The sequence below is a fragment of the Acanthopagrus latus genome, chromosome 13, assembly GCF_904848185.1.
Source record: "Acanthopagrus latus isolate v.2019 chromosome 13, fAcaLat1.1, whole genome shotgun sequence".
Lineage (NCBI taxonomy): Eukaryota > Metazoa > Chordata > Actinopteri > Spariformes > Sparidae > Acanthopagrus > Acanthopagrus latus.
Window position 1 is genome coordinate 21,567,249 of NC_051051.1, and position 19,945 is coordinate 21,587,193.

At 40.1% G+C, this 19,945-nt stretch overlaps 1 protein-coding gene across 6 annotated transcripts in view; it reads right to left on the reverse strand.

The window, feature by feature from the left end:
• Positions 1–19,945, reverse strand: part of cadm1a (cell adhesion molecule 1a) — a 394,713-nt gene that overhangs the window by 292,974 nt on the left and 81,794 nt on the right. For 2 of the 6 annotated variants that reach the window (XM_037120290.1, XM_037120284.1), the window contains exon 2: positions 13,551–13,631. The exons of 3 other annotated variants lie outside the window; for them this stretch is intronic. In XM_037120290.1, the coding sequence (XP_036976185.1) occupies positions 13,551–13,631 (81 nt within the window). Of the gene's footprint in view, positions 1–13,550; positions 13,632–17,844; positions 17,947–19,945 lie in introns of all 6 variants that reach the window. One more of the 6 variants, XM_037120287.1, reaches the window with a different exon arrangement.

The window sequence follows — 19,945 nt, forward strand, 5'->3', positions numbered from 1 at the left end:
AAGATGTGACTTCGCCAAAAAAATGAATGTTACACCATATCAAAAACTCCCTTGACATCAATAGAGAGGTTGATCTTTACCTGGCTGTGTAGGTGTGGGATTTTACAAGAAGAAGAAGAAAAACTACTCAGGGAAATAAAACAGTTGAATCATCTTCAGTTTTATCAATCCAACGTTTGATTCAAAATCTCCAGCTTTTATGGTGAAGCAAAAAAACCACACCTCTATGTCCGAATACACAAACACAGTTTTAGATCTAATCCAAACATGTTTATCCAGTTTTACGTTACAATATAAGTAGGGTTGGGTCATCACTTTAGAACATTCAGTCACTAAATTATAAAGAAATAAAATAGTTTGTGACTTGTCATATTTTCCATTGTTTTTATGGGTAGAGATAATATAGCATTTGGATATGGGTGACATGCTGCCATACAAACAGCAGAAACATGCAAAGACAATTACAGCCATCAAACGGCTTTTCATGGAAGATACAAACAATCTACAACAATGACCCACAGTCATTTGACATCAAGTGGTACTTTTGCTTGAAATGCCCATCCCTAAATAAAGGAGTGAGACTATGGATTAGGGATGGAATGTCTGTTGTTCAGTGTGTCTGCTTCTGATGAGAGTTGAGATAATACAGGATGTATAGTAGGATGAGCTGTAATAACTTTAGTGATCTGTCGACTTTTCATCTAGGGTCATTATCTGGTCAAAATTTCAACGTGTTCAATATCTTTTAATGTTTGTAGCAAAATATCTGATCACTAAGACAATATTAGCATGCTAACTTGCTAATCTAAGATGCTGAACGTGTTGACTCTACCTGCTGAGCATTGCATATCAGTGTTGTAATTGTTAGAATTGCAACCTCTACTGTATCAAGAGTACCATGTATACATTACCGCAGACAAAAGCACGGGTGTGGTTCTAGACCCTTGACTCTCTTTTGCAGATGTTTAAAAGGCAATACAGAGGTAATAGTAAATATTATGAACAGTGGGTGATATCAATTTAGAACCCATACTGGCAGATAAACCATAAACACACATTTAGACTTAGAAGCGGTAAGAAGAGCTGACCTCAGCCTCAAGCGCTTAATGGTTCGGAAATCTTAATAGGGCCAACTGCTGCCATGCCTTATAAGTGATATAATAAACCACTTAAAGCCATAGACTGAATAGTACAATTGTAACATTTGGTTCTCTCGATCCAGCCTCTTTAAAAAACAAAAAAAACACTACAACATTGTTGGCAAAACCAAAAACTCAATCGTACTACCAGACGAAGGCTTCACTTCAACACCATAAAGCGCCACTGCCAAACTTCCACACCCCCTGCAACCCTCACAAGACTTTTCTCACAAATAAAAGAGGCAGCTTGCCATCTTCTCTTTTCTTTTCTAGCCAGCAAACATGTTCATTACAATAATTAAGTCTGTGAGAATAATGTTTCATGACGAGAAATATTTCAAGGCATTTTTTCAGGACTTTTAACCTTAAAAGCACATCAATTTGACCTGCGACCTCTTCTCAGTCGAAAAAGATGTCAGCAGAAAATGTATGGCAATGTGTTTAAATTATATCAATCTCTATTCTTCGCTTGACCGTTGCAGGGCACTTGCACCATACTACTGTTTTCTGGCTTGATAATGTGCCTTGTTTTGAGATGAAAAGCACAAATCCAAACATTTGCAGATGCTGCTTGTGAATGAGGTATTTGAACATCACACGAGCGAACATTAAAAAGTAATACACTTCCTTCGACTTCTTGGGATCCCTGCTGCGACGTGAGGCCGACACCGATCCCCTTGGGGTGTATCTCATTTGCTAACTGTGGCTTCCTGTCCTCTCATTTCCCCCATCTCATCAGAAAGAACTGCAGGCAAATTGTTTGCGAATTCACTTCCAAAGAAATGTAATGTTTGCAATTGCACTTCACAAAATGAATGTGCAGTCGAGCTATGATTTCAATAAATTCTGATTAAAATCATAAAGAGGTTCTCTTTTCGTTATTTTTGTTTGTTTCTGCTTCCTTTGCCAGTTCTCATCTCATATTCAGATCAAATTAAGTGTGTAACAGTTGCAGGAAAACATGTTTGGGCTTGGTCTAACCTTAATTTTCTTTCCGTATTGTGACACATACCAGTTGTGAACAGACTCCACTCAGCATGCAATCATTCACTGGTTATTAACCACCCTACCAAAAATAATATAAAGAAAAGTGATTGTGTTTCAAAGTTCATCACTCAGACTCTGCTACATTTTCACATTTCCCCAAAATGGGAGCTGTCTCCTGTGGACGGTGAAAGGGAAATGGGCCTAAGACCTATTTACTGAGCCGTAATCCTATCAATAATGAAGCAGTCCGGACATCTTAGTGAACACATCCCCCTCTCTCTGCTTTTGGATGAGAGCTTTTTGATGTTGTCAGTTCACCTATGACCCTTTTCTTTTTTATTTTCCCACTCAGAGCTGCAAGATCTTTTGCTGCCTCGATTTCTGGAAGTGATTCACTACCATGCTTCATCAGGACTGAAATGTTGGCAGGTTTTTATTCCAGTAAAAGAGAAAAAAAAAAAAGAAAGAAAAAAAATTACAGTAAATGATTGATTAAGATGTTTTCAATCACAATGCCAGTTTTAATCAGTGCTTCTGCAGTGCTAGGTTTGAACGGGGACTGTCTGTGTTCGGTGAGAACTTTAACCAAAATGAATTCTGGCCGTCTCTTTATAGAGCAAATCAATCCACAAAGGAAGAACAGCATGGGAGAGGGAAATCATAAGGAAACATTCAAATCAAAAGAGAACAGAACTGTATCTGCCGGGATTAACATTAATATGTCATAGCAGCTTATTCCCTTTTTAAATTTGAATCAGATTTGTGCAGGTTTTATGTCTACATGGAGCACCTATTCTTTCTAAACTGCCACTGTGAAGGAGCAGTCATCAAAAGGCTTAGTCAAAGACACACACACACACACACACACACACTCCCAGTGACTTAGTTTGCCCTCCACAGTGTCTCTTTGAAATGTGCCACTGTGCTCCCGAACAAAGGTAATAATGTCTCTCTTCTCGCTGGTATCTGGGTCGAATGAGATCAATCAGTCTTTGGGCGAAGAATCAGCATGTGCATCGCTCTTTTGTCACCAGTGTCGAGACGTAGGTGGCGGCAGGGATGAGCCTGATGTGACTCAAAAGACTTTCAGTTCACCCGAGGAGACATGGTTCAGACACTATCAGCCCTCACCATCAGTGACCCTGAATCCCTGAACAATGGGTCATTATGGTGCTCCGAGAGGCCTTAATAGACTGACTGACGGATGAACTTGAAAAGGTGCGAGTTTGTGTCTCTGCGCAGAAGAATGGTGAAAAGCAGCACGATTGTCGACAAATGAGAAGCAGTGAGTCATAACTATCATTCTCCCTGTGTGTAACAATAAAGCTGACACATATTTTGCCTGTTGGGTTTGAAAGTAATACACTGACTTTTTTGTCTGTGTGGATCTTTTCTAAGCGGAGTCCACATCCGGCTCCAGGCAGGGCAAACGGTGAGGTGAATGTCTCACTGATTCAATAGTGTTTGATTCAAGGGCTGAGGGGATCCCTGTCAACAATTAAAGCCCTTCAGGTTTAGCTGTAATAACAACTTTTAACAAGTACTTACTGGTGAAAAGATCAAAATAAGAACATCTAAATAAGACAATGCAGGCCACTTACTTTATTTTATGAATAAAAAGAAATAATGTGAAAGATGGGCTTTTGCTGTGGTGAAACCTTAAAACTTCAACACTTAACTTTGGAGGCATAACAACATATATTAATGAACTGAATCAAACCTTCACTAAAATAAAATTAGCCCAATATATCAGTGTAAAAGCCATGTCTTCTGGGACTTCTCTGGGAAGACTTGCTTCAGAGAAGTGAGCTATTTGCTCTCACGAATACGATGATGCCTACCTCCTCCAAGTCAGTCTAAGGGTCAGTTTGTCCAAATAGGTACAATGTCCTACTCCGTTTAGTGGAGACTAATGCAGATAGTTTGTCCAGGTGCATGGCTTAATTCCAAAAACATTTATATAAAAATGCAGAAAACCTGTTCAACTCCAAGTACAACCAAAACTTGAGGCATACGGCAACATCTGATTGCAGAGATGACTTCTCTGCTTGACCTTAACATTTAAGAAACACCAGCATCATAACTCCTCCACAACCACCTGAACTTTACCAACAGCACAACATCTACTCACTATGTTTAGCAGTCTCCAGCAGCAAGCATGTCAAAGCACTTTATAACACTAACCGTTGAGGACAGAGGGGAACCTACTGCCAATCTTTCTCACGTGTTTGGTTCAATGGCTGTTTGGAGGCCTGGGGTTCAGATAAATGAGCTTCTACTGGAACAGCCCTCAACTTTGGCAGCTCTCTATTAGGTGGCAGGAAAAGGGCCCTGAGTGAGAACTTAGTCACAATCACGGTCTGACTTCACCTCAGCCATTTAGCACCTAGCGTACACCCTCTATTGCTAGTGGCTTGACAGGATGTCAATACAACCAGACATGAGCTAATGGCAACGAGGAGAGGCTACAAAGTTCTCAACAAACAACGTGTGGTTCTAACGAAGATGGGGTGCTGCATATATATATATTTTTTTTTGTGTGTGTTTTTTCAGGATAAATCAATAGATGCAAGGGTATCCTAAAACTTCTGCAGGGAAAAGTTAAATTAGGCTCAAGTGAGTTTGGGTTATGTTCTTCAAAGGATGTGAACTATTGCACCTAACTGTATCTTTTTATAAGTATGTCAATTGCATATCTTTGATAAACATTCATTTTTACAGTTGGCAGGTGTATGGCTAGGGACCAAAGGAAGGAAGGTGAGGGAATTCGAACAAGCAGTTCTGCCAGCAGTACAACTGCTATTCAAGAATACTCAAAACAAAACATCCGAGAGAATCAAGACATTTGTTGTTATGGTAAAAAACACAGAAATAGCTACAAGCAGCAACACCAGGAGCCAAACAAATGGGCCTGTTCCGAACAGGCTAGAGTGCAAGATAATAATTTGGAGATGCTCTGGTAATCAACATAGTCAGCAAATGCATTTAGAAGGTGAAACTAATTCAAGGATGTGTGGGTAGAAGCAAGAGACTTCCATTAAAAAGTCAAACACCACAGGTCCGCAGGAACTGCTGAGCAGAGGAGAGATAGCCTGTCACCGTGTAACAGCTATAGCTTCACCCGAACCCACTTTATAAAGGCTGAACAAACACTGTGCTGCTTACCCAGGCCACACCATTGTGTAGTTGTATTTGTTGTGGGGACTCCACTAAGAAATCCGCTTTTTCCTTCAGCAGTCTCATTTGGTGCACATCAGATATCCTCTCCTCTTTCACTTGGGTAAACAATGGCAGGGAGATGGAGCTGGTGACTCAGTCCCTGGTAGATGCTGCAGTTCACTGCCATATAAAAGTTTAATCAAAGGAGCAGGAGGCAGTAGTTAGTATCTCAAGAGACAGGAACAGAGCCACCAATGAGGAAGCTTTGGCAAGAGGTTTCATATCAAATTTAGAAGTCATTAGGATTGCTAATAACAAGCACTGGCCATCACCATGGGCTTTGCTTGAGAGAACACAGCAAATGAAATGCTCCTCCTCATCTTTAGTCCCACCGGAAAGGCCAGAGAGAGGCCAGACCTCGTGGAGATTTCCATAAGAATTTTTTAATAAAATCCAGCATAATGAAAGACAAACAACCAGGAGGTAGGATGGAATGATATTTAATAACTACGATCTTCTTGCCTCCCCAGGTATCTATCCTTTATCCTCCCAACAGACCCTTGTGTCAATACAGACTGCAAGGTGTTTAATCCAGAGCGATGAGACCAATCATAAAGATTAAAAACAAGGGGCAACATCACTGCTTGTGAAACAGGATCTTTGCTAGGAAGTAAAATCAATGCCTTGCTAAAGCTTTGTGGTACAGTAGCAACTCAGCAGCCCAGACAGGTTTACAACCTGTCTGAAGGATGTAAGAACAAATTAGTACAAGGTCAGTCGTGATCTTGTGACCATTTCTTCTTTTCGCCCGGTTATCCTAGATCCCTCATTTCTGATTGTATCAATACTGCTGCTGTGCGGTATGAAATGTGTGGTTCAGTTTGCTACATTTGCCACCAGTGTGCTATAAATGAGAGTACAGCGAGACAAAGGGCCAATTTCGTAGCAGTGAAATATCCAGCCTATCTCTCAGTGTGGGAGGTGAACTCCCACGTTGCACTCTGAGGGAGGTTTTGACAAAGCGCGCGATCTGGACGATAGAAATCAGGTCAGTGTCGTGAATTCAGAAATGGACTAGAAAGACCTTATAGCTGACAAACATGTAATTTCTAAACAGTGGCAGGAAGAAAATGGAACATTTAGAAACAGACCACCAAAGAAAAAAAGATGAGCATGTTTGACGGGAACAGAACGACCAGTCAGTGCTTCACTTTTTGGCCTACGTGAAGATGAGCGGGGACCTGCCTCATCAGAAAGTAAGCTACACATTTCGCCATCTGAGGTTGTGTGACTGTAGAGGCAAATTATGAACTGTATCAAAGTCAAAGCTTCTCAAGCTCAAAGCATCAGTTCCAGTGGCCAAATTAGTGTCAAAACCCAGTACCAGAGCTTGATGTGAGTAAAAAGGGTGAATCTAAACTGTGCAGGTTATTGGGGATAAGGCACTCTCATACAGCCACTTTTAATGCTTTGAACACATACTACACAGGTGTAACCTACAATCTATACACAGAAAAAAAAAAAAAGAAAAAAAAAACAGAAAGGGAAACTTGTGAATGACAAAAAAAAGCAATTAAACAGTCATCTGTAGGCTACTACTTGCCAAAATTTGAATGGCACCTTCATCATCCTAAAAGTCAAGATTAACAACAGCAGTGATAGCCTGGTTCGTGATTTTTGAACAACAGAAAGTGAAATTTGGTCATGACTGATTCCCTGAGGACTTTTCAGTACATTGTCCCATGTTGGCAGCCAAATGCTTAAAGGCAGCAACTTACTACACGGAATCTGACACGGTGACAAAGGAATACACAGAGTAAAAGAGATCTGAGCAAAGAAATTCTGTCACCACACTTGCTGTACCCCACTGGGAACATTGTGTGATATTGAGAATATTAATCATTGCAAAATAAGGACTTGAAGAACCTTTTAAACACATTGAAGTGGAAACTCTCAAATCCAGTATTTTCAGCAATGTGTTGATCAAAATGTCACTACCACGATGAGATTTTTTTTTTTTTTTTTTTTTTGCAGGGCAGCACAAGTAGTTCAGTAAGAAGACTTTTGGTTGTTACAATCTTCTAAAATCTCTTTGGGGGGCCACTATACATGTATGTATGTTTTAGTCATCTTTCGTTAAAAATATATTCTTGCACTAGCTTGATTGGCTTACTCATTCTCCTGAACCCTGAGCAGTCAGTCTCTTTTAGTCCCTACATGTACTGTGCATGCAACCGCAGCCCATTCAAACATGATTGGTCCATAACAATCAGACTACAAATAGACTTTCCATGTCCCTTGCCTACAGATTCTGAATCAATATGAGCACATACAGAATAAATGGACAAGGGTTGTCAGGTGTTGTGTGTTCCATTTATCTCTTAATTCTGAGCTGTGAATGACGTCATACCTGAGTTACTGTCTACATTGCCATTTGATTAACACTGCATTACACAGTATTTTGCTCATACAAATGCCACAGCACCATGTCCACAGATAGAAGTTGAACAGAACTGTTTGTAAGACATAATGTGAGATAACAATAAACAGCATGTTCTACAGATTTCACTGCTGTTAATTTGATAAGCAGCTGTCTTGGTTTTTGACGTTGGGGTTGGTGAAGTGCAACTTTACAAGTCGGCAATCCAATTTCAGGGTGTAGTTTGAAAGTGTGGACTTGGAACTTTGAAATTTGGATGTCCGACTTCAAATGGAACGCGCCATTTGTCCCCCAATTTCCCAGTTGGATGCACAACTGGACACAGTAGGAACAGTATGATCAAATGAACTATTACAGCAACTTTTCTCGCTTTTAGTGTACACATGGGAATATGAGTACTGTGTTAACATATATTTAAAATCCAAAACACATCCTAAAACTGCCAAGATGTGGCAGGCAGTCAGACCTTCAGTCTGGTATTTACCCTGGATGTGCTCACATATTTGCAATAAGATTATTACAGAATTTTAAGGTGTGCTTGTTCCAATTCATCTCCAAATAAAGTACTTAAGATAATCTGTTTTAACTGTTGGCTTGTTCATGACATGTTTGACTGCTCATGTTTCTTCCCTCATCCATGTCTGTGTTGCATTTTAGCTTGGTAGTACAATGAGTACTATCATGCCAGGTTGGGGTGATAATGTCAACTACAAAAATAAGACACAAGTTGTAATAAAACATATGGATCACCTTGCAAATTTTTACTGTTAAGGGGTCTGTAGATTGCCATCAACAACCTTAATCAAAGCTACACTAGCTGAGATGTAAGCTCCTGACCTTCTCGGAGCTAAATAGAAGGTTTAGGTTTCCAATGTATTTGGAGCAGTCAATCATGGCATTAAACCCTGAAAAGAAGAAAAAGTAGTGCTTTATCTGCACATCAACTTCAAGCTAGATATGAGAGAGCAGAAGAAAGCTCTGCACTTGCAGCGTGACGATGGCGGGTGTGGGGGATGAAGGGGGGATGTGGTTGAGCGTGAAGTGATGGATGATGCAATAGTGAATTCACTCCATTAGTTAAATAGTCCCTGGCTTCTTGTGTGTTATTTGACTGCAGTGTAATCTGAGCAAAAGTTGGCCACGTGCAATTAAATCAGACTGCTAACACTGAAGGCTGCAGACTCACTCCAGCACGGATGAAAACATTAGAAATCTTCCACTTCTGTAATTATTAAATCAAAAACATTCCTCGCAACCATCATTATTCCCCAGTTTAAAGCCATTCTGATTATTCTCAAATAATCACCTGATTTACATAAACTGGATCATTATAGAGCGTTTGGAGCAGAAGGTATCTGAACAAAATAACAAACACTGTGTTTAACCTTCCCCCTGGAGACTTTGCATACATACTTAATGATAAGGCCCATTTAACAGGTGCACTGGGGGAGGTTTCCCATAAAATTACCCATAATACTGATGTGATTACCCTATATGTTATTTTCTACTAGCTCCTGAAAGCGATGCTAATTGTGGAATGGTAGCTAAGTAATATACAAGGTTGCTTTTTTTTTTTTTTTTTTTTTTTAACTCCTTCACATAAAGAGAAGCTTCAACTGTTTTAAAATCCATTAAGATTTCACAGCGCTCAGTTGATGAGGAGGAATAGAAACATGGTAATTTCAGTCACAAAATCTGAAAAATAGTCACCTCGTGCACCTACGAATTATCCTCAAAAGAACTTCAATTTGAATTTCAATAGCTTAACACAATGAGACTGGTACACTGTTTTCTGAAGGGCCACATTCAACATTCTTCCATGTAATTTAAATTCCTGTTTCTCTGTGATGAATCTGACATAGGTTTTAGAGGGCTTTGTTCTCGTTTAACTCCAGGATGTAGAGAAACTGACAGATCTTGTATTGTTCCAGGGTATAACCATGTCCAACTGTGACACCATAGAAACCTGACAGACACACAAACATCTAACTGTGCTGTCAAAGGGTCGATCAACACTGAGGTAGAATCTAGATCCACTTACATTATGCTTAAAGGAGGATAACCAAAAAAGCCATAATTTGACTCTGTGGACCCTACTGACACTGGTGGAAATGTTAATGTGAAGTTCCAAGTTAGGCGCAAAATACACTTTTGGTGGACAGAACTTTTAAAAGTTGTTTAGTTTCTTATATCAAGGAATGGAGAAATAAAGAGTGAGGCAATGGAGTTTGGCAGTGTTCTACACCTTATCTGCTGAATTATCTGAGTCATCGCTGCAGGCTGATATCACCAAACAATAGCACCAGCCAGAAAGAGGTGAATGACAGGAACAGGAAACAGTCTTCCTTTCTCTCATTAGAAAGATGTGGCCTTGGTAAATGAATACAAATATTACGATCCTACCTCAAACCCACTGATGGTGGGGAAACTCATTGTCCTAATGTTGTCTCACCAAGCGTGTTGAGTGAATAAACTCATTTCTTCTTTCTTTTGCTGAGCATGAAAGGCAAAATCTCATCATCATCCATTGTACTATTGATGACCACGCTCCGAACTTTAATCGCACAAGGACAGCGATGAATGCAAAGCGAAAGTTTGCAGTTTCAAGAGAAAAATGTGGAACACCACTTTTGCTAGTAACCAAAGTAGGAAAAAGCAGTAATGAAATGCTAGATTGATAAGCAGCTGTACACCAACATCTATTGCATAAACAATAGACTATCTAGTTAAAACCAAGCAGTCTGAGGTGTGTGTGATTACGCTGTAGCCCCTCGGGATCGTTTGCACACACGGTTGTGTGTAATGGCACTGCACTCTGACACTTCTCAAAACACAGGCTGCAGATCTGTCAACATATCCGTCCTGTTGCCGTCAGTTTATTGCATGGATTTAGTGAACTAAAGGAGAAGCCTGTCATACAGTGTAAAGCAGCTGTGGACACCAGATACTGTCAGAATCCATCACGTTTATTTACAGGCGTTCTTACTTGAATTTTTGATATTGACTTAATTCATTATTTGTTTGAAATACTATGGTTTATGTACATGATAAGCATTATTCCATCATGGCTGCATGAAAACCGTTCAGTCTCTCTTGGGAAAACTGAAATATTAGGGTCGGGACTACACCAAATGAATGCTGTTTGCTGTTTGTTGCACCACCTTGAAAAGAGAGCACCAGATGTGCAAAACGAAAACAAAATTAGATCACACAGAAGTCATCAATTTTTTGCAGGACCTGCCATGGAACGCACCTATTAGGATACTGCAATACTGCAGTTAAATGTGTAATAGCAGTATTTCCTTTAAATCTCAACTTATCTTTAGCACTGTATATTATACTTTCACAACAAAATATAGGCCTTTTAATGACAAAACATTTGAGTTTGAGTTTCTCTTGAGTTTCTCTCTCTCTCTCATATATATATATATATATATATATATATATATATATATATATATATATATATATATATATATATATATATATATTTGGCAGCATGCTCACTTCATATTACCCTTTTTAACCCCATAAGGGTGCATGACAAGCAGTGATCTATCTTGACATGCAATTTCAAATTCCAATAGTCAGAGGGCTTGGTTAAATCATTAAGGCGTCTCATACAGAATCACTCCCCTTCCCCTTTTGCCGCACGCACATATGTTTCTCCTCTCCCACAAAAAAGGAGACACAATTTCAATTTAATGCCTTCTGCTCATCCTTCAGATCCAGACCCGATCCACTTAGCCGGAAAGTTAATTCTAATTCCTCTGTCCCATAGAGAGGGCTAAGAGTCCCACCTTGCCTGGTAGAGCTCAGAGATAATATCACAGGTGGCTCGAGCAGCAGGGGAGCCCCAAATCTCTATTATCAGCCCGAGGGGAGAGGCAGAGGAAGGAGGAGGCAGAGGAGACTGCAATATGGTGAGTTTAGTTTCACCTGGCCTCACAGTTTGACCTCTGGACCATGTGTCAGCTCCTCCGGAAGAGCTTAAAAATAATTAAGGAGCAAAAGTCTTCTGAATGGGAAGTAGATTCAAATAATGACATGCATGTTAAGTGTTCACAAGTGTATCACGCACACCCCATGCATAGTGATAAGGGAGACTCTTGAGAGGGCTTGTTAAATACTTTGTAAAACTACCATCACAGCGAAGAAAACCGGTGCCGATACAAGTTGATAGTTGACTTCTTTTGGCAAGAGCGCTTAACTAATCTGTAAAAGTGTAAACCGTCTGGTAACATTTTACATAAGAACATATCTTGCAGCTGGAAAGGTCCATGAACTTTGTAGATCAAAGATAAAAAGCAGGGGTCAAAGCTAACCTGCTTCCTTAAACAGAAATAAGGTATAGTCCGCTTTGTCCGTCTAGCTTTGTGTCTGTATTTTTGCTTAGCAGAGTCAGGTCTTCTAGAGCATGAGGACACACTGCACAGAGTGTTCCTGTAAATATGATTCGTTGGGGTACACAGAGACTAACCTCTGATTATTTATTGTATACTGTCTGTAAAATGGTTTACCTCTTTAATGTGTATGTATTTTAGATCTTGGAGCAGTTTAGGGATTCCTACATGGTTTCTCTTAAGAAATATATGCTTTCACTTTTCACCTGCAATAGTTTGGAGTTGATTCTATTTCTAGTATAAGCCATTTTAAAGCTGCAAACCTGAAAGAGTTACATAAATAATGTAATTAATAAGAATAAATAAAACAAAATTAAAAAAATTGCCTGGCCATGCTTTCCTTGTCCTGCCTTGCTTGAAGCCTTTCAGACGCTCATAATAAAATTCCAGGATAAACACTAGCATTTCAATCGTCAATTCAAAGAATGCAAACAGGTAGCATCACAAAGCTTCAAACCAAAAATACAAGAATAGTTCTAATAAAAATGTTTGGTTACAATAACTTTTGGATAGAAAACCCCAGCATCACATACTAGCTTATATTCAATGTATTTGTCATTTTTCATGACGTTATTTCATCTAAAATGCATGTTTGATGCTTTCACATCCCGATATTGAGAAAACGTTTTCACGCTAATATTATTTCTCAGACCTTTTAATGGGTTGGGCCACTGACAAAAGATGATGACATCTTAGACTAACTGCTAGTTTGGACTTTTACTCCAGCAAAGCAAGACAGCATGTTGAAATTAGCTCATCAGAAATGTCAGACAGGTTGGATCCAAGCGTTTAACTATATTTGCTGTATATCGCAGAACATCACAGTGTTGTCTAAAAATGAACACAGATATTATCAGATTAGCAGATTAGACATATCTTTCCATCGCAATGCAAATTGATTGCCGGGTGTCGACCCGAAAGCGATGGCTGTTGCTCATGTCACATCCTGGGATTTGGTCTATAGAACAACCATCACAGAAAAGGATTTTAAAAAAACAAGCTAAACTACAATTACGAACGCTAATTTAATCCCTAGTAAACACTAATTGAATCCCTGGTAATTAACTCTCTCTTTTTTTGGCGCACTGTTTTTCTGCCACAAACTGTTAAGCTATTACATTTAATTTAGCAAACTTTGTAATATACAGCCTCCTGTTTGCACATTCAGCAGATATAAAGCAAAGTAAACATACTGTATATTAAAAGTCCAACTACCTTTTTATTTCTGTTTTACAATAGTTTTTTTCTGTCCGTCATTTGCTAGTCACGCTAGTGTACAGTGGGCTTTTACGGCATTTTTATCGGAATAAAATGTTCTTTTCCGTGGATGAACACTACTACTACAACCTCAGGAGTAAACCAGGTAAAGTCTAATCCCTTCCTGCATTGGCTAGTGGAATATAGTCTTCTGTTTATGTTCACCTGGGCAAACCATAGATGATGCCCTGCAGTTTTCAGGGCAACCACATACCATCCACCACAGGGAGCAGACAGGAAGTGAGCCTGTGGCAGAAGGACGGCAGACAGGTAGGAACAGCACAAACAAGAGCAGACACAGTACACAAATAAAGAGAAGAATCTCAGCTCTCTGACTCAGTAGTATGACAGCATCATGTTAGAATAATTGTCTAATTTTTATAAAATGTATTTAATATGATATGAAGTGGAATTTCAACAATTAAATAGTGTCACTGTTAAACAAATTACCCCATAATGAAGTTCATTAGCATCTCTCTAAAGTGACATGTGTCTCTTGTAGATGTAATACAAACCAGGCTTCAGAGGTGCACGAAAGTAATGAAAAGCTAAGGATTAAAACCAGTGAGCGATAAAGAGGATGGAGGTGAGAGCAAAGTGTGAAAGCCGGAAAAGAAAGAGGAAGAAAAGGAGTGGATGACAGAACAGAGGGCCCCGAGAGACAACTAGAGAGGGAGAGAGGAGGGGAAACGTCTTTTTTTCCTGCTGACCCGCTTCCTCTGCTCCACCACCCTCCACGCCCCCTTCCCCTCTGGGCAGCCAGGTGGCCGGGCTGGGCACAGACGGCCCTCCTTCCCTTCTCCATGCTGGCCCTGCTGGCCCGTCCAAACACGAAGCAGCAGTAGTGGGAGGACACCAGCCAGACGAGGTACAAAGGGAGGATGGACAGGCAGTGTTTGAAGGGCTGGCACGCGCTCACCTTCCACACAACGCACAAGGAGAACAGAGGACAGCCTGGCGAGCTCTAGGAGTCTTTTACAGGGGAATTGTTTTCAAGAAAATCATGCAAGTGTGCATCCGGGAGGCATTTTAAATGACTGAGGAGTTTTATTTATTTATTCATTCATTCATTCATTCATTCTTTTTTTAGCAGTTCTGAATTTGAAATAGAAGGCATCTGTTAAAATATCATAATCTGCGAGATAAATATTTTCTGCAAGATTGATTTTTGGTCAACATATCCTAATATCTGAAGGCCCACTAGTGGTCCCTAGAGGCTGTTATACTCTTTGCAACCCAAAACAAACAAAGTATTTGCAATCCTGTTCTTAAGGTGTGTGTTCATGAAGCAAATTCTAGCGGCAAGGCGGAAGCAAACAGATGCAGATTCACTCTACATGTTGCCAACTGTGGTGAAGGTGTGCTCATGAGAGTTAGAAATGCTTCACTTCGAGCAAAACATCTGTGTATCCTCATTAATAGATGCAGCTTTGTCTGGAGTGAATTAATAGAGAGTTTTGAATATTGTCCAAGTCTCATGCAAACACACAGTAATGTGTATGTAGTGAAACACTGAGGATTTTGTCCTGATGGTTGACAAAATACAAAGCGGATCATAGGTCACAAAAATAATGATGAATCATCCTTGAGGGCCACGGTTATTCAGATTGAATTTCATGGAAATGTGGCTATTGTTTGTAAATTGCCAAAAACCTGCCACAGTATTTTTGCTATTATTACACTGGCTGCTGTAAGAGAAATTGAGGAAACTACTATTAACTATTACATGATGAGTAGTAGCCCCTTTCAAACAGTCTGTACTATATAAGGCAAGACTGATGCGTAGTCATATTGCCTTGCCATTCTAAAGGTACAGAGGTATAATAGGGGTTAGTGTTGTTATTCTACTTCTTCTGCTTCTGAGCATTGCTACTGTTTAAGAAACACTGCCTAAGGGGTATGTAAAACGTCACACTTGGCGCATGCAAAACGCATCATCTTATCTAGGGTTAGTAATAATACCAGACCCTTTTTAACCACCGTCCACGTCTCAGATTTGTTCAGTATTCAAAAACATCTGGTGTCGATTGTTGACTATTTTCAAAGAAACAATCAACCGATCACAGCTTTGTTGGAGGAATTGAGGATGGAGACCTCATCTTCTAATTTAGCTAACTGTGTTTAGCTAACCCCAAGAGTGTGAAGGAGAGGTATTGCAGATCCTTCATTGCTGCTGCTGTTGCTGTCTCGTTTCTATAATCTGGTCAGTTCTCTTTATACCCAATCATTTGTATTTGTAAATAAAAATTCAAATCACTGCTGTTAATTGTGTACAATATCATGTTTATATGTATGTATGAGTCTATTCTATGTCTTAACGTTTTAACTATAATGTTTATTTTTTGCTCTTGTTATTTATTATTATTTTTTTTTGTAATATTCTGTCCTTTGACTGCTGTGGCAAACAAAGCCCAATCGGCATCAACATTCCTCTTTAACAGCATACTAGAAATACTGCAGTCCTGTGGACTATGAACAGAGGAGCTCAAACACACCTCTGACAGGTTCTGGCATATGCTGTTAACACTTCTAAGTGCCCGCTTGAACACCACTATCTATGATCATGTAATCCTGCCTATGCACATTTTAGGACACTTTATCTCTGTGTACGTACCATATTGGTTGGTTTATGTTGGAATTATAGGTCACTGCTCTCTTGTAGGAATACTATACAGTGATCAATCCACTACCCACTGCCAGGACAACAACCTGAGGACTACCGCAGAAGACGGCTCAGTCAATACTGCTTACTTAGGTTGAAATCATATTTTTCAGCTTCAACAGGATACAGTGTACCCACGGCTACCATCTGTACTTCCATGGCAGATGTCTCAGTCACTCCATCATCTGGGAGTCCTTGGGGCTTTAGGGGCCATGCTGTCTCTGCTTAAGAGTGAACACAGTAACCCATTGAGCCAGAGTACTGAGCACAAATGGGAGGACAAAACTGAGAGGTCATCTGTGTGGATGCGAACAAAGCTCCATTCAACCACACTGTGAACATGCAAAGAAATATGACGATGAGCGGAGTGAAAATGATTGGCTGACTCTTGTTTTGCTGCCAAAATTGGACATGTTCTGTGTAATGTGGTGCTACTACAATGAGCACTGTTTCACACAGGGGCATGAATGGGCTGTGATGTGGACAGCCGTTATTGACAAGACGAAAAGGCTAGAGGGGAGCTGCCAATGATGTGCCGGTGCCCGCCTCATGCACAAAGTCCCCGGTAGCAGCATTTAACCTTCGCAGGCCTTGGTTAATTTGCCGCGCCTCACCCAGCACACAATCTCCTGATAAAAGCTGCAGTCTGGGGCTGAGAAGAATGGCTTCCTAGCAAAGCCACTCCAGCGGAGACAGCAGTAAGGCAACTCCGGCGATCTGAGAAACCAATGTTCAAAAGCAAAAACAATTGCAGCCTTATTGCATCAGTTCGATGTCGGGTCCACGGGAGCGTTGCTGAAAAATTCGTCATCCCCAAAGCCAACAAGGTCCTCAAAAGTTAAAACCCAAACAATACTCTATGAAGTGATTGATCTTTGCCGAAAAAAAAAAAACACACAAAAAACACCGTTCTCATTTCTGGAAAAGGAGCCAAAGTCATTGAAATTCAAGAGACACAGAACCACTGGGTTTCCTCTTCAACCCATTTAGTGCACTGACTTAGCTAAAACACATTCCACTGGATTAATCTGGTCCGCCTGGAAGGTGAAGATAAAACGTACTTCAGGCCAATATCAGCAGGAAGGACAAGGGGGGAAGGATAATCACATGGAGCAAAACTGTATCAGAGACACTGTAATGATAATTATTTATCGTCCCCTGTCAAGGTCAGAATTCTTTCCCAGAGTTGAGGGAACTTTTGAATCTCAAAATAGAACGATCACGTTTTCTGCTAGCTCATTTTCCTGCTGCGCTTAATGAGTATCTGACTTAGGAAGGTACATTGGAAAAAGGCAGACATAAAAACAACTCACAAAGCACAAGGTCAACACTATACTTCATCAACGACCCAAATTAACAAAGGTCTAGATAAAGAACAATGATTAATTGGTCCTGTGCATCAATGCAAGGCAAGGACAAACCCACAACCTACCAATCAGTTCTCAGCAGGAGCTGAACTGGAAAAGACAGCTTTTTAGCACAAAGATAACACACTGCAACCCTCTAAAGACCACTGTTGTCCTTTCGTGGCTGTCCACCGCATTCAAAGGCACACACCAGCTTTTCCCTGTAGCCATGACATCATTGAGGCCACTCTGTCACATTTCAAGTCAACCCGAACACACATTCCATGCCTGGGAGGAGTTAGGGGACATTAAAATGATACAAGCTTACAGAGCCCCCTTTCCGGTCTGGTTTAGTGTTGAACAGGAGCCGGCTTCATTTCCTCCGACAGTCAGAGGGAAGTGGAGCAGAGGAAGAAGGAGGAGGAGGAATATTTTTAACCAGAAACACTACCAATGAATCACCACAGCACGGGTCCACTATCTCCTGGGGGCATTCAGTGACGGCTGGTGAGGTGAGAGGTGCTTGTTTCAGGATGGACGAAGAGGAACTTACCTAGAGAGAAAGAGAAAGATAGAGAGATCTAAGTCATGTGATATATATGGAAACGTAAAGTAATACAGCACTTTAAATAAAAGCACTGAAAAACAAAAACATAAAAGAGATACCCATAGATCAGCAATATGGCAAGATGATAGCACTGTGAAGAACTGTCTAACTATAGATTAGACTCATCGTTTCTGTCATTTTTAACAAGAACCTTCTGGTGTAAAAATACTCCAGAGTATGCAACTGGAACAAAAGGAAGTTTGCTGTTGACTGTTGTTTTGACATGAAAGAGTGCAACTCCACAAACAGACCTACATGAGAAGTTTGCATGTCTCGCTGCTCAACGAGGATGAGGCACCCTTGAACTTCAGTTTCTCAAACCCAACAATCAGCTGCTGCTCACAACCTTTCATGTGGCTGCTGCTGTTTCCAAACCAAAGCACCTGCCACATTCAGAGGGATGTAAATATGCGTGTGATTGGCATGCTGGACAGCCAATGAGATCTAAGCAGCTGAAAAGACTGTGTGAACCAGATTCGGTCGATATGGCCTGGTGGAACTGCAAAGCTTCTTTTATTGCATACCACAAACTCACAACAAAAGTCATCTCAGGGCACTAAGCGAGTGTTGACCACACTCTTCAACAGAGCAGACAAACAAGGTCGTTAACAGGCACAAAAAAGCTTTGCTTCATAATCTTTTAAAAATGTCAGTTTAAACCATAGAGGAGCTAAGGCTTCACAGCTGTATCTATTTTGGTAACTGAATAATAATTTCAGACATTTTCCGGCTAAAAAGATAACCATTTGCTGAATGTGAGTGTTTTCTGCTTTTCTTTGGATATAACGATAGTAAATCAAGAGTCTGTGTTCTGGACTATTGTGGTGAACATTGTTCAATGCTGACAGAAGCACATGTCTATTAAAAACTGGCAGAGTATCAAGAATGAAAGTAATCATTTGTTGCAGCCCCAGAAAGTTATGCATCCAAGGTAATGATAGCGATAATTCAAGTAACTTAGACTGGTTAACACGAAGGAACGATCCATCGATCCAGAGTGATACATCTATTTGATGCAGTATCACCATGAAGTGAAAACATTAATCTGTATCGTCTTTTAAGATAAGGCTTTGTTCTGAAATTTCGGCCCAGCGCACCTCCTTCCTGAACATTTAAACAGTGCTTGCACCAGATAATGGCAAGCTGCCAAGAAAAAGAAAAGGAAGATCTGAGTAGAGCAAAGGTCCACTAGCTGCTAGGCTAATTTATGCAATGTAAAATGCCATAAGCTTCAGCTAACAATGGTGACTAGCATAAAAAAAAATGTTTCTCCTTGTTCTTGCTAAGTCATGGTTTATGCGTGTTTCTGGAGTCAAATCAAACAGCACTCAGAATTATTTAAAATAATCCTTTTTTTTTTTTTTTCCTAATGGCCGACAGTATAAAGACTGATTATGTAACTGTACTGTAACTGATTATGTTAAATGGGCAGATGATATCGCCTCATATAAATTCAGGATTTAATCAAATCCAAATTGTATCCTTGGAGACTTGATTTGCAAATATTGTGTTGTATTCCAAATATTGGATGTAACATTGTATAGTGAAGCAATTGGTGATTTACTTGCCCAGTTAAAAGTTGTATCATGGAAAGGAGGCACATAAGTAATAAGGTAGATGTACAAGACCTCATTTTGAGAAGACTGAAGCTCATACCCTTTGTCAAGCACATTAAGATAGCCTGAACCCACTGTCTGGGGTGCTGTACTGTGTATTGGTAAAACAAAAGCACTGAGGAAAAAGTCAGTCTAATGTTAGACACATTAACACCTTATCCAGGCGTGAATCCAGAAAAGGATGTCACCATGGAAGCAGACCAGAAGAACTGAAATAGATGGAGTGTTTACAGATATTCATTTATTTTTTTTTGACCTGTAAACATCTTGAGTCGTCTAAAGTCTCTTGGTCTTTTTATATCTCTTTAGCACTTCTTATTCCACCGCAG